General features: G+C 38.4%; 1 protein-coding gene across 3 annotated transcripts in view; it reads right to left on the reverse strand.

Moving 5' to 3' along the window:
* Positions 1 to 100: 100 nt before the first annotated feature.
* The window catches only part of abtb3a (ankyrin repeat and BTB domain containing 3a), a 210106-nt gene continuing 197612 nt past the window's right edge, over positions 101 to 12594 (reverse strand). For 2 of the 3 annotated variants that reach the window (XM_088073000.1, XM_088072999.1), the window contains 5 exons: positions 10702 to 10804; positions 10345 to 10426; positions 9197 to 9265; positions 8978 to 9091; positions 1383 to 7316 (listed from right to left, as the gene is read on the reverse strand). In XM_088073000.1, the coding sequence (XP_087929126.1) occupies positions 7086 to 7316; positions 8978 to 9091; positions 9197 to 9265; positions 10345 to 10426; positions 10702 to 10804 (599 nt within the window). In that variant the 3' untranslated portion in view covers positions 1383 to 7085. Of the gene's footprint in view, positions 259 to 1382; positions 7317 to 8977; positions 9092 to 9196; positions 9266 to 10344; positions 10427 to 10701; positions 10805 to 12594 lie in introns of those variants that run through there. The other variant, XR_015775591.1, reaches the window with a different exon arrangement.

Raw genomic sequence — 12594 nt, forward strand, 5'->3', positions numbered from 1 at the left:
TATGATGATTAAAACATGTTAATAATATTGATATAAAAAAATAGTAAACACTCACATCTGAGGAGCTAAAAAAAAGTGATTTTTTTTGCTCATTCAAAGAAAATTATTTGTCAATATTGCTGCAGTTTAAACCTAATTACCTGTTCACATATATATGAATACATGACTGTTACTGAGCCTCTACAGCTGTATACAGTATATGTGGTATAATCCTGTGATGAAGGGATGGTCCAGTTCCTCGGTTGGTGCAGTGTATCCCTGTGGAGACAGAAAAAAAAGGAATACCCCTCAAAAAGGGATCAAAGCCAAATTCTCCTCCAGACTTTTTATGACCTTGTATTTCTTCATCAGTCTGACTGCAGACAGCCCGCTGGCTTTGTGAGGGAGCTGTCACGACTTTTACTACCTTGAGTCATTTGCTCAGTCGAAGTAAAAAGGATCGATAAAACACCCTGCTGCTGGGCCGGGGCCAGATTTGTCACATTTTTATTCCCGGGATGCTGCAGTGTCCTTGTAAAAGAATAAAGTTATTCCAAACTAACAGTGCTTTGTTTTACACAGAACTAGCGTTTTATAACGACACATTTGAGTCACTAAATCGAGGTGTTTTATTAATAAAAACATTTCCGCGTTTGAGCTACTGAACCTGGGTGTTTTACTGATACATCGAGGCATTTCCCAGCAGTGTTTGTAGCATTTGTGGAACCAAACAGATGTTTTTCACAGATATTATGCATTTCTCAGTGGTTTTGGAGCCTCCGATCCTGGTCATTTTTCCACCGTCACACAGCAGTGTTTGAGCCACCAAACTCAGGTGTTTTTCACCGTAACATTGCAGCATTTCCCAGTGGAATTTGAACCTTGGAACTTGGGCAGTTTTCACACTCATCCCTGCTTTTTTAGCGACTTTTTTTTATCACTAAAGGTTTTTGTTTTAGCTGGCAAATTGACGCAAAAAAGCAGTTTATTTTCCATCAACACATGGCTGCATTTTCTGCAGAGATTGTGCCTCCAAAACTGGCTATTTAAGATATCTAGGCTTGATGGTACGCTGCAGACCACTGATCAAGAGCAACACACAATAAAAAGGGTTTTTTTTGCGAAGTTTCGGTGACATTTCCAGCTGTGATTTTGACCCAAAAAAATTATCTTTTCTTCTCCATAACCAAGTGGGTTTTGTAAATATAACCACAAAACACTACCAAAAATAATAAATAAATAAATACACTAAAAAACAGCACTGAGAAATGTAAGGTTTCATATCTGCTCCAAAACATTGCACAAATATAACGTGATTTAAAACATTTATAATGCCAACTTTCTGTCTGGTAATTGCGTTGCTTCTCATAATGAATAAGAAAAAGAAAAAAAAAAGACCTGGATATGGTTAAACTCTGGTCGTTTATTAGCTGTCCACAAAAGCATGTCATGGAACAACAGAAACTGTAGCACGAGTGTAACATTCCTGTTTGTTGTTATACTCCACCACATCCCTGCTTCTCACACCATGTATAATTTATATTTCATATATATATTTTGTACAATATACATGTTCTCATCAAAGGAAAAAATAATAGCAAAAGTTCACCCCTCCCTCCCCGCCCCCCCCACGTGGATCTGAGATCTAGTGAACATCCCATGCATGTTTCCACTGTGTCTAGGAGAAATGTTGTTTATTACCAGGAACAAATACGCAGGCAAAGAAACGCTCAGACAAATCAAAGGGGAGAGTGTCGTTTGACAAAAGCACATTCTCAACAACATTAAACAAGAAGAGCCATGCGAACCGACATTTACTCTACGGGTTTGACCCAGTTTGGAATCAAAAGCGCCAGCACGGGGGCAAGCTAAAGTTAGTCTTCTGCTAATGGCATAACATTAAGTCTAATAAAAAAACAGTGCTAAAGTCTTTTGGCTTATTTTCTTATTCTAAAGCCACATTCAGCTGTTTGATCACAAGACTTCACTGTTAAAATACTAACGCGTCTGAGTGTGTGTGAGGAACACCGAAAGTGCTTGACATCATTATGAACCTTTTTACCTCTGTGGAGACAAAACGGTTTGCATCTTTGAGTTACATTTCACCTTTAAAACGGCACGTTTTAATTAAAATGTGGGCGTGTAATGATTCAATATGAAGCTAAATATTTATGATTTTAACCAGAGTTAGTCTAAATAAATTATCAGCATCGTTAGAGCTTTACGGGTGAAATGGCAGCCTCTTAGTTCGTCTTTTAAAAATAAAATACACAATGGGATGACACAAAAATATAAACAGGCTTTTTTTTCCGTCAATCATTAGTCGATGTTCTGTGTCTTTCAATTGACATTTAAACCGTAGCTCCATATCCTGTTGTATATTATTCCCTGCACTACTCAGAGTAATACAGTCTCGTGGAAATATTGCTTAATTCCAAAACTTTAAAGCATCTTTTTATATAATCTTTTTCACTTTTGTAAAACAAAATAGCTGTGGAATGTAAAATAAAATATATATGTATGTAGGTAAGAAAATAAGGATAATATCTATATTTCTGTAACTATTTACAGAACTTAAAACCAACTATTATATGCCTATATGTTTCTCTTGTTTGGCCCGAAAACAAATATTTAAGTCATTTTTGAGTGTGCTACAATATATTTTAATATTTCTCTGTCGTCTGAGTCGGATTCACGCAGAAACAACATCACGGACTACGAGGACACTTTAAGAGACGTTTGCATTGTAAGCCACTGGAAACAGAGCGAGGAAGATTTTTTTTTGGTTTGTTGCTGGACTGTAGATATTGCACATTTATGTAAATATTAAACTCCTGTTGCATTGTTACATTCAGAAAATATACTATGGTTTTCTCCTAAATTGAGATGTATTGTGTCTGAGTGAGAGGACTCAAGTCAAAAACAGGAATATCTGATGTCTGGTTTAACATTTGGTCCTTTTTACATTTTTAAAGGTATTATCTTATGCACACCTTGTGGACAGGTGTGTGGGAAAATGCAATCGTGTGCATTAAAAGGCTGAATTTCCCCCTTGAGTTTGTCAGAGACAAAGCGAGCGGGTTTGCATACAGATTTTGTTGCATTATCCTTATTCGTACAGTTTTGAGCAGAAAAAAAACATTACAAAATGCGTCTCGTATTGTTTCAGTGAAGGACAGTGTGTTTTCTTTTCAGTACACTATTATAACCGATCAAACGCGTTTTAGTTTTGGTATTCCAGAGCAGTGCAGAGTCCCAAATGGGGTTCTGTAAAAACCTTTTTTATGTTTAAAACGGTCTGGAGGTGCATACGTAGAAGAATTACTGTTAGAGCACTGAGGTCGACTGATCAGATTCTGCAGGATGTTTCCAGAAGAAGGCGGTGAGCGAGCCTTCGCGGTGACGGCCCCGACATTAGAAACCTTTCAGTCGCTACTGAAGACCCACCAATGTGATTGGAGCCTGGCCACTTAAACTGATTTAATCTTTTGTTGTGCCTCATCCAAACTTGTGTTGCAATTTGCTCCATAATGTTTATTCTCTCCCATATTTTTATCGTTTCTGAATTTATCTGTTTTGTATTTTATGACTGTAAAGCACTTTGGTTTGCTGTTTAAAATTTGCTCCACAAATAAAGTTTGACTTATCCTCAATAAATTACGAGTTTATTTTTGGAAATATTGCAACCTTTTTCTTTCTTCTAAAAAATATTACGGCTTTACTCTCGACTTCTCAGAGAACGCAGATACACGAGTTATGCTCTAAATGTGCAGAAATATCGCTCAAAAATATATGAACTATTAAAATCGAGAGGTTTATGAATTAATTCAAATGAATTAATCAATCATTGATGAGTTTAGGTGCCACATGCACATTTAACCCTCTGAAACCTGAGCAAATTGGCTGGATTTATTTCAAAATTATTGAGAAACAACATCAGAAATCACCCAAAAATGATCAAGAAATTAGGAAAAAGTACAGGAAAATGACTAGACTAGACTTGAAAAAGGGGCTTAAAAATTATAATAATTCTTTAATATAATTTTAAATAAGTAATTACGATAATTATGAATCTATATTTTTTCCCTTGCTTTTTAAAAAAATTTTCTCTAGATATTTTTTCCTAGCTTCTTTAAAAATAATTTTTGAAATCTACTGAGTTTGTGCACTTTGTGGAACATTTCTTACCAAGTTGCTCACAGCCTTTTTTCTCATGTTTTTTAAATAAATCGATTTTCTCAGGGTTCAAAGTTTTAAAACCTTGTGAAAGGCATCTGAAGGAGGAAAAGTGAAGTCGCTCCAGGTTTCAAAGGGTTAAAGAGGTTATTCCCCAAACAAAAGACACAAAGTAAGTTGAAAAAGTAAACTTTGCCTGTAAGTGTGATGACTCAGCAGGGATATCATTAAATGAGAAAAGTCGACCTGCAGGAGAATAAATATTTAAAAGCAATACAGAATGCCTGAGAGCCTCACTGCATTATTTTCCTTTATAGTTCTATATTTTGAATTATCATCTGCCGCCTGAATTTTGTTTTTCTTACATTTTCACCATAAATTGGTGCATAAAACTTCAGGACATTAAGTGATGCTTAAAATATTTTGGTCACAGAAGTTTTTCAGGCAGCAAATTCACAATATGAAACAACTCATCTTTATACTAAAGCCTCAGGCTGCGAGAAAAGGGGAGCAAAATCTTCAACACTTGAGACAAATCTCAAAACGCCTGCAACAACTCCCACATTAATAATGGATAAACACCAGAATGTGACAAACAGGATTTGTCAAAATAAGTTGAATATAAATGAAAGTTGGTTACGAAACTCGGCGCGGTCACGCTCTACTCATCTTTTCTTTGTCTTACATAAAAAAAAAACCGACTTGGGATTTTATTTCAAAACTGCTTAGAAAATGAGTGTTGAATAAAGTTGTCTGTATCTGTTTTAAATATATGTGACAATTCATTCTCTGAAAAATTTAGCTGAACTTAAATTATCCAGTGCATAGGTTGAGTGAATATTTTCTACACAATTTGAGGTACTTTTACTTTGAGTATTTTAGTTTCTTGCCACTTTCTGCTTCCACTCCACATTTTAGAGGGAAATATTGTTTTTTTTTACTCCATTTGCCACAAAACGTATGAAATTATGTTTTTTGTGCAAAGGGTTCCAACTTATTAAATATGAGGACTTGCTGCTTTTCCCTTTAATCATTCTAATTTGTTAAATTTGATTTGAAGTTTTCCGCATTTAGTGCTTAATACATTACATTACACACTTTTAATACATTAAAAGTACGATGAGTACTATTATTTATGTAGATGATGTAAATAACACCCTGCAGCTGACATGGCATTTACAGCATGACTTTGACGGTTTTTGGTTTTCCTGTAACGCCAGCACTGACTCTCTGGAAATCGTGTTTTCTTAGTTTAAATCGATTTAACAGAAACTCAATTTTATTTTCTTACAGCCTTTTTTGGTGCCATCATTCAAATTCTTGTGCATGTGCCTGAGCACACCTGCCCTTGTTTAGTGATTCGGGGTCGTTACGTGCTAGTTGGTTACTAATGTTCTTATTGATCACTGAGCACAGCTAAGAGCAGATCTGGGTGGTTAAGAAAGTTTGATGAAACCTGATTCTTATTTTTCTCTCTTCATAGAAAATGTATAAAATCAATTTCAGAGGATGTTGCAGCATGAGGCCTTTTGTTTTGTCTCTAATAAACTCTGACAGGTTTTTGGAAATTCAACCTTTCTTTCACAAAATTTATGTTCCTGAAAAAAACTCAGCTGAGGTGAAACCTAAAACAAAAAGTGACTTTAAAATGCGTTTTGGTGGTGACCTACCCTGATCATCTGGAGTGTTTCAGAAACAGCAAAGTAACTGCTCCTCTGACTGGACCTCAACTGCAACAATCGTCAACCCTGCTCAGCCCTACAGACCTACACAGAAAGCACACCGAAAGCGAAAAACAGAGGAGTCAAACAAACAGATCAAACATGCAACTTTGCATAAACAGACACATACAGCAGGAACAAACAGTCCAGGGAGCACATTCAGTGAGACTGGTGTCGTCAGCCAAGCGAGTGGAGGGGAATACTGTACATCAGTTTACAAAAAAAAAAAGAAAAAAGAAAAAGAACGACCAGCACAATGACTTTAAGGACGTATTTACACTTAAATATCTTTAGAGAAAGTCCCTGCCAATCAAAATCCATCTCCAAATCCCGCTCAGTCAGTTTTGCAGTGGATAGAAAGTTAATAAGCAGCGTTTTTTCCCCCATACTTCCCCTTCGGTCCGTGAAGTAAGCTCTGCATAAAAAGCAATATCAGGGCAGCTCAGTTGAGGAGGTGTCATGCAAAAAAAAAAAAAAAAGTTAATTTCCCAGTTGGACATCCGTGTTTCAAGCATACGTCAGCATAGATTTCACTGAGTGGGCCGACTTCAGTTTGATCAGCGCTGCAGCGTCGGCCGCGGTGGAAGTTCCTGTGATCAGTTTGGCCTCGGCACACAGTAGATAGAGAACACAGTGAATCCAACATAGAAGTGACAGAATGTGAAGAAGTCCACCTAAAGTCCGTCTGCTGGCATTGCTACGAGTCACTGTTATTGGTTGTATAGTAGGATTATATTTTGGCATGTGTTTACACTGCGACGGCGTCCACTTCCACGTAAAGTCTGTAAACCTAAAGTCTCATATTGATGATGAGAAAGCTGCTTTTATTGAGTTGAATTCTACTCTACCTTTTTAAGCGAAAAAAGGTGTACAGAATGTATTCCATGCATGTTTCCTATATGAAATACAATAATCACGATTAGGTCTAACTGCTGGGTCGAGTTTTTTGTTTTTTATTCCTACTGTAGGGGTGTGAAGTGATCAGTGGGAGCCGACAGAGTTCACAAAGTTCTCTCTGATTTTGTAACTTTAACTTTCAGGGGCGGCTGCGAGAATTAAAGGGAATCCCTGACGTAAAAACATCCGACAGCCCGTCAAACGTCAGCGGTGGGGCCAGGACAGGTGGACGGGGCTGTGTAGCATGGCACTGGATGTTGGTGTTACATGGATGCTGTGCCTGGATCGGAGGGCGCTCGGCAGAGGACGGCGTCACACCACGGAGCCCTTGGAGGTGGAGAGGTGGATGGAGTGGATGCGTGTGGCCAGAGTTCTCTCCAGGTCCAGGAGGATGTCGGAGCAGATGCCGGGGCTGGAGGCGGGGCTCTCTGCCGGAGGAGGTTCGTACAGCAGCTGCTTGAAGCCGTCGAGTTCGATCAGCAGCACCATGTTCTTCAGGAAATAGCCCTCGATGAACGCCGTCAGCTCCGAGGCACCGAGGAACTACATTAAAGGAAGATGATGGCGAGACAATGACAGAGGGAGTTTTTAAACGTGGTCGACTGAAGCAATAAAATCCTCAACACAAGCTTCACTGACCATGTAATCTGTTGTTCTTTCTGCATCCAGCGCCAACATTTGACTTAACGGTGACTAATATTAGACCAGGAAGAACTACAGGCTGTTTCAGCTTGGACTTTCTCCGCCTCTGAGAGCCAGGGGGCGTGCTTTAGGTGTCACTCAAAAACAGAACGTACTGGTTTTAACGTTTCAGTGAGAAAGGCCTCCCAAAATATGAGTACAGAATGTATTATGGATATGCGAATATTCAGCTGTATTTATTCTAGAGTATACACCCCAAGAGGGGTAAATGCTGGGAAACGCAGCCCACTTCTTTTTTGGCGCCGGCGCTAATCAACTGAGCTGTTCAAGACAAGGAGTGCCAGCTTATGACCTGCAGCTTTAGTTTCAGCGTCTCCTCTGTTTTCTTCACAAGTAAAGAGCAAAGCTGTTGTCGTTCCCTGGTGGTCACAGACTCTTTATCATGGCGTTTGGTGTCTTACAGGAACACACAGGGCACCTTTAAGCGTCTCTATGTGATGCACAGCTGACACACGTGACAGTAACGTGTGGGACATGTTAAACAGTCGTGTTTAGTTTTAAGCAACAAAACTACCTGATCAGGTTTAGAAAAAACATCATTTTTTGTCTTAAAATGATTCTGTTTTGTACTTAACATTCTCATTACATGACGTATTTACATCATGTGACGTCAGTGCGTGATGCGACCACGTTACATCAAAACGACATTGACTGTGGTCTCTGGATGGAAGTCAAAGACCAGCAGGATCAAGAGGGCTGATAACCACTGAGCTGGTATTTTTGTCACCTAAAACTACATTTTGGCCCGATAATGCTCATGCACAAAGCATCCTGGAATATGTGCACACTGCTCAGCTGTTTCGGTTAATGTCGCGCATTAAGGAATTTATTGTTTCAGTTTACTACATTTACCATAAACACTGATTGGACATCCAATAAAACAAAGAAGGTGTCTAAAGGGTGATGAGAACACCAGCATTAAAATTTTTATGTGATTTTAGAAAGTGATGGTTTTTGTTTGGAACAAAAACCAACCATCATCATAATGCAGTGTTTTCTTGTTAGGGGACATGGTTGTTGGCTTTTTCTGCTGCTTTTCTGTATTTTTTATCATATTTTTTTTGCCAAGTTCCCCTGGAAGCAAGACTTTTAAGTTAAAGAGGGGTTCCTTTTTTGGCAAGAGATCCGTGACTATACTCAGCGCTAACTTTCTCTGTCTGCTGTTTGATGATAGGATGGCAGTATACAGTGGGTTTTTTGGAGCTTTTTGCTGAATAAAGCTGCCTGCTGCAGCTGAAAACAAAACTGAGACCGCCGAAAGGAACCAAAACAGTAAAGTTGCGGCTCATAAAACTAAAACAATGAGTGAAAGAACTCAGTGGAGCGTTGGGAGATAATCGTCTGCGGGTTTATTACTATAAGCAAACCCTCACATACGAGCAGTCATTAGATCCTTTGTGAGTGTGGAATAAAGCAGCTTTAAATAAAAAGACTGTGTGATTTGTGTGACAGGTTTTTATTAAAATCCTAAATTTCTAACCAGTGTTTTGTTAAGATCTCACCTTGGCATGTTTGTAGAGGTCCACGCAGGTTTCGGTGGTGATGTTCTTGGAGCAGATGATCTCACAGTGTCTCTGAAGGGCCTCTAGCTGGAAGAATTTGGCTGCAGACAGGAGCTGCAGGGGAACAGTACAGCCACACAGAATGAGGCACAGGACTCGGGATTAGAAATGCTAATACTGGCACCGTCGCTCTGCAGGCTTTGGTTAAGTCTCTCTTACCTCCATGACTTCAGTGTTGCGTATGTGCAAAGACTCAGTGCCGCCGCAGTACAGATACTGCATGACCAGCTGAAAGACACAACAGCACAGCGTTCAGTCTGCAGCATCGCTGTCATCGTTTGTGCAGCGTTTCGGCCCTCTCTGACTTTGGATTTTAAAATCAAAATCTTGCTGCTTTTCCGCCCAAATTTATCTCTGACATGCTTGTGACAAATTAACCTTCTAGGACCCTCAGGACATCTGGGGCCAGCCTACTGACTGTCCCAAGAGTTAGGACAAACATGGTGAAGCAGCATTTTGTTATCATGCAGCACAAACACGGAATAACTCCCCAGATGATGTTGGATAAACCCCGACTCTGACCACTTTCAGGTCAAAGCCAAAAAAGGCTTTTTTACACCGCCTACTCCACACTGTGTTGACTGCAAATGATATATGATATATGAACCAAACCAAAACTGCCAACATTTAGGATGATAAGATATGAATATTATACTGAGAATTATGTTTTATATAATTTAACTAAAAAGCAGTTTTCTATGTGCTCAGCAGAGAATTGATATTTTACCACTGATGGTTGAAAGTGGACAGTGTATGAATTTAGAGGAAGAAATGCAGATTTGTTGTGTGTTATTTGATACATAAAACGAGTTTCATTTTGTTTTCTGCTGCCCTTTTTTATGTGGAACTGCGCAAATTTTTGTTTAGTAACACAAAAACATGTTGATTTCCTACACATGGATGATGCACAAAGATTAAGGGCGTTATTTACATATGCAACATTTAGTTTTGTTCGTTATGTGGAGAAAATCTATCTTTTTAGTAACTATTTTATAACTTTGTTTTTTATCCATTTTTTAGCATATTTTTATCTTAGCACCTCTCGTCTGCAATTTTGCTATTTGTAATGGTGATTTGTATCATAAAAAAAGTTAATCATTTAGATATTAATTTGACCTTTTATATCTTTTCTCTTTACTCTTTCATTTTAAATCTGCATCCTTTATTGTGTTTCATATTTAATTGATGTCTAAAGCACTTTGAATTGCTCTGTTGTATGAAATGTACAATACAAATAAAGCTGCCTTTGCCTTTAAAACAACACCACGCCATAATAACAGTGGTTTTAGCAAAAGATGACGACTTACATGGAAAATATTGTACTTGACATGGCTGATCTCAATACAGGTGTTCTCTGCTGCTGGTCTGTTCTGCAGCAGGGACTTGAACCTGGATGCAGCAGAAGAAATCTGAATCAGAATACCTTTATCGTCATTGTACAGATATACACGACAAAATTTAGCTGCACTAACCGGGCAGAGCTCAATAAAAATAAGAATAAAAAAACACACACATGCATACATACATGTTCAGTACCTACATATGCATGACAAAATAAATAAATAAATAAGGCACATAAGTGAGACTAATCATGACATTATTACAGCTGTGAAGGAAAAATCAAATATGTATTTGTAACAATAAACAGAAACATTTTTATTTACCTGGCTGAAGCTGTAAACAGCAAAACTTTATGTGCATAAAACGGTTTCCCCTCCACCAGGAACGTCACGTCAGACATTTCCTTGTTGTTAAGGAAGTGGGGATCTGCAAAAGATCCAATAAAAAAAAATTTAAAGACAAATGAAGCTTCATTACTCAAGTCTCCTAAACTTCGGAAGCAGAACGGCAAACGGCAGAAGATTAAACCAATGTGGTCGTTCATTATTCCGAGGGCGATTCATCACTCAGCTATCAGCGCGGCATTATCACAATAATTCCCATTTCATTAGTATTCTAAAAGTTAAATTTGATATCCGGTCCCTTGAGCTGTTCCTTTAAGTGAATCCTAGAACATCCTGATGAATTAATTAGCTGTCAGAGGTTTGTAAAGCATTAATTCTCCTCACACTCAAAGTCGTTGTCATTTTAATGTACCTCTGCTGTTGATGAAACACTAGGTGGTGCTGCAGTACAGTCACTAAATGTTTCAGCGCCTCCTCAGGCTCTAATTACATGAAACTTTAAAAAAATGGAAACTGTGTGACCTTCCAAACTTTAAAGGAGCTTTCAGCACCAGATTAGACCGAAAAATCACATCATTACAGACAAGCGAGTACAAACTGCTTCTGAAACACATCATGATAAATGTTCAAAGTGAGTTTATAAATGTGTGGCAGCCTCCAGTCGCACACAGAAACATTTTAAAGCTAACATCACTGTCTGCAGCAGGAGAGAGAAAATATCGAAGACTTTTGTAAACAGAATTTAAGACTTTTTTAATACCTCTGAGGCCTGCAGATACCCTGAAAAAAACTTACCGTAAAAAACAACTAGAATGTGATTTATAATATTTTTCAAATGTCAGAAGGAAATTTTTGTGTTAGTTAGTAAACAGGGTTAATAATAACTCAATTATTTATTGTTACATAACGAGACATGCTGAAGAATTTAAACTCAACAGTTTTTTTTTACTCTCATTTTTCACAGGTCAAAGTTAAAGATCTAAGACTTTTTTTTTCACGCACGCAATACATATATTTCTCTTACATTTTAGTTAAGTCAGACATTTATTAAAATCCATGCTAGTGAGCACTTCTCCTTTTCCAAGATAATCCATCCACCTCCTGGCATATTGAGATTAATTAAACAGCATCATTACCACACAGATGTGCCTTGGGATGGTCTCGGTAAAAGACCACTTTAAAAGGTGCAGCTCGATCACAGTGACACAGATGTAGCGTGCCATTCATGCTGACTGCAGGAATGTCCACAAGAAATGATCCTGAATTTTCATTTCACTATTATACGACATCTCCAATGCTGTTTCCTTGAATTTGGCAGTACATCCAACCATTTCCACAACCACACAAGTCGGTTATGATGACAAAGTGCTTTAGCCATTTGTTTGCTTTTCTAACTTCCATCTTTTTCACTGAGTTTCACTCACTCTGTGGCCAACTGTGTGGCACACATTGCAAAACTACTGACACAGATGCTCACCGACAGCCCAACATTGACCAACCGCAGGCCTGGAACACACTGCCTGCGTGAGCAGCGCTTGTCAGGCGTCTCAGCTGCTGCTCAGACCGCAGCACAACTAGAGAAACGGAGGCTCGCTGATTTTTTCCTCGTGCTGCGTGCAGCTACAGCAGAAATAAACAGTGAAAATGGTGTTCTGATAATTATACTGACTCTGTACCACCTTTTACTAAAGTGACACATATATCTGTTTTACTCAAACTTCCTGCTTCTGTTTCAAAATAAAACAACGTCTCTGTCGACAGAATCCCATCAGTTGTTGACACGAGGTGTTTTTTGTGACACATTTGCAGGACTGTGATGTTGTCAATGCAGGAGTTTGCACGGCTTCATAAATGAATAGAAAATGCACTTAT

The sequence above is a fragment of the Plectropomus leopardus genome, chromosome 22, assembly GCF_026936395.1.
Source record: "Plectropomus leopardus strain MGB_pleo_1.0 chromosome 22, ASM2693639v1, whole genome shotgun sequence".
Lineage (NCBI taxonomy): Eukaryota > Metazoa > Chordata > Actinopteri > Perciformes > Serranidae > Plectropomus > Plectropomus leopardus.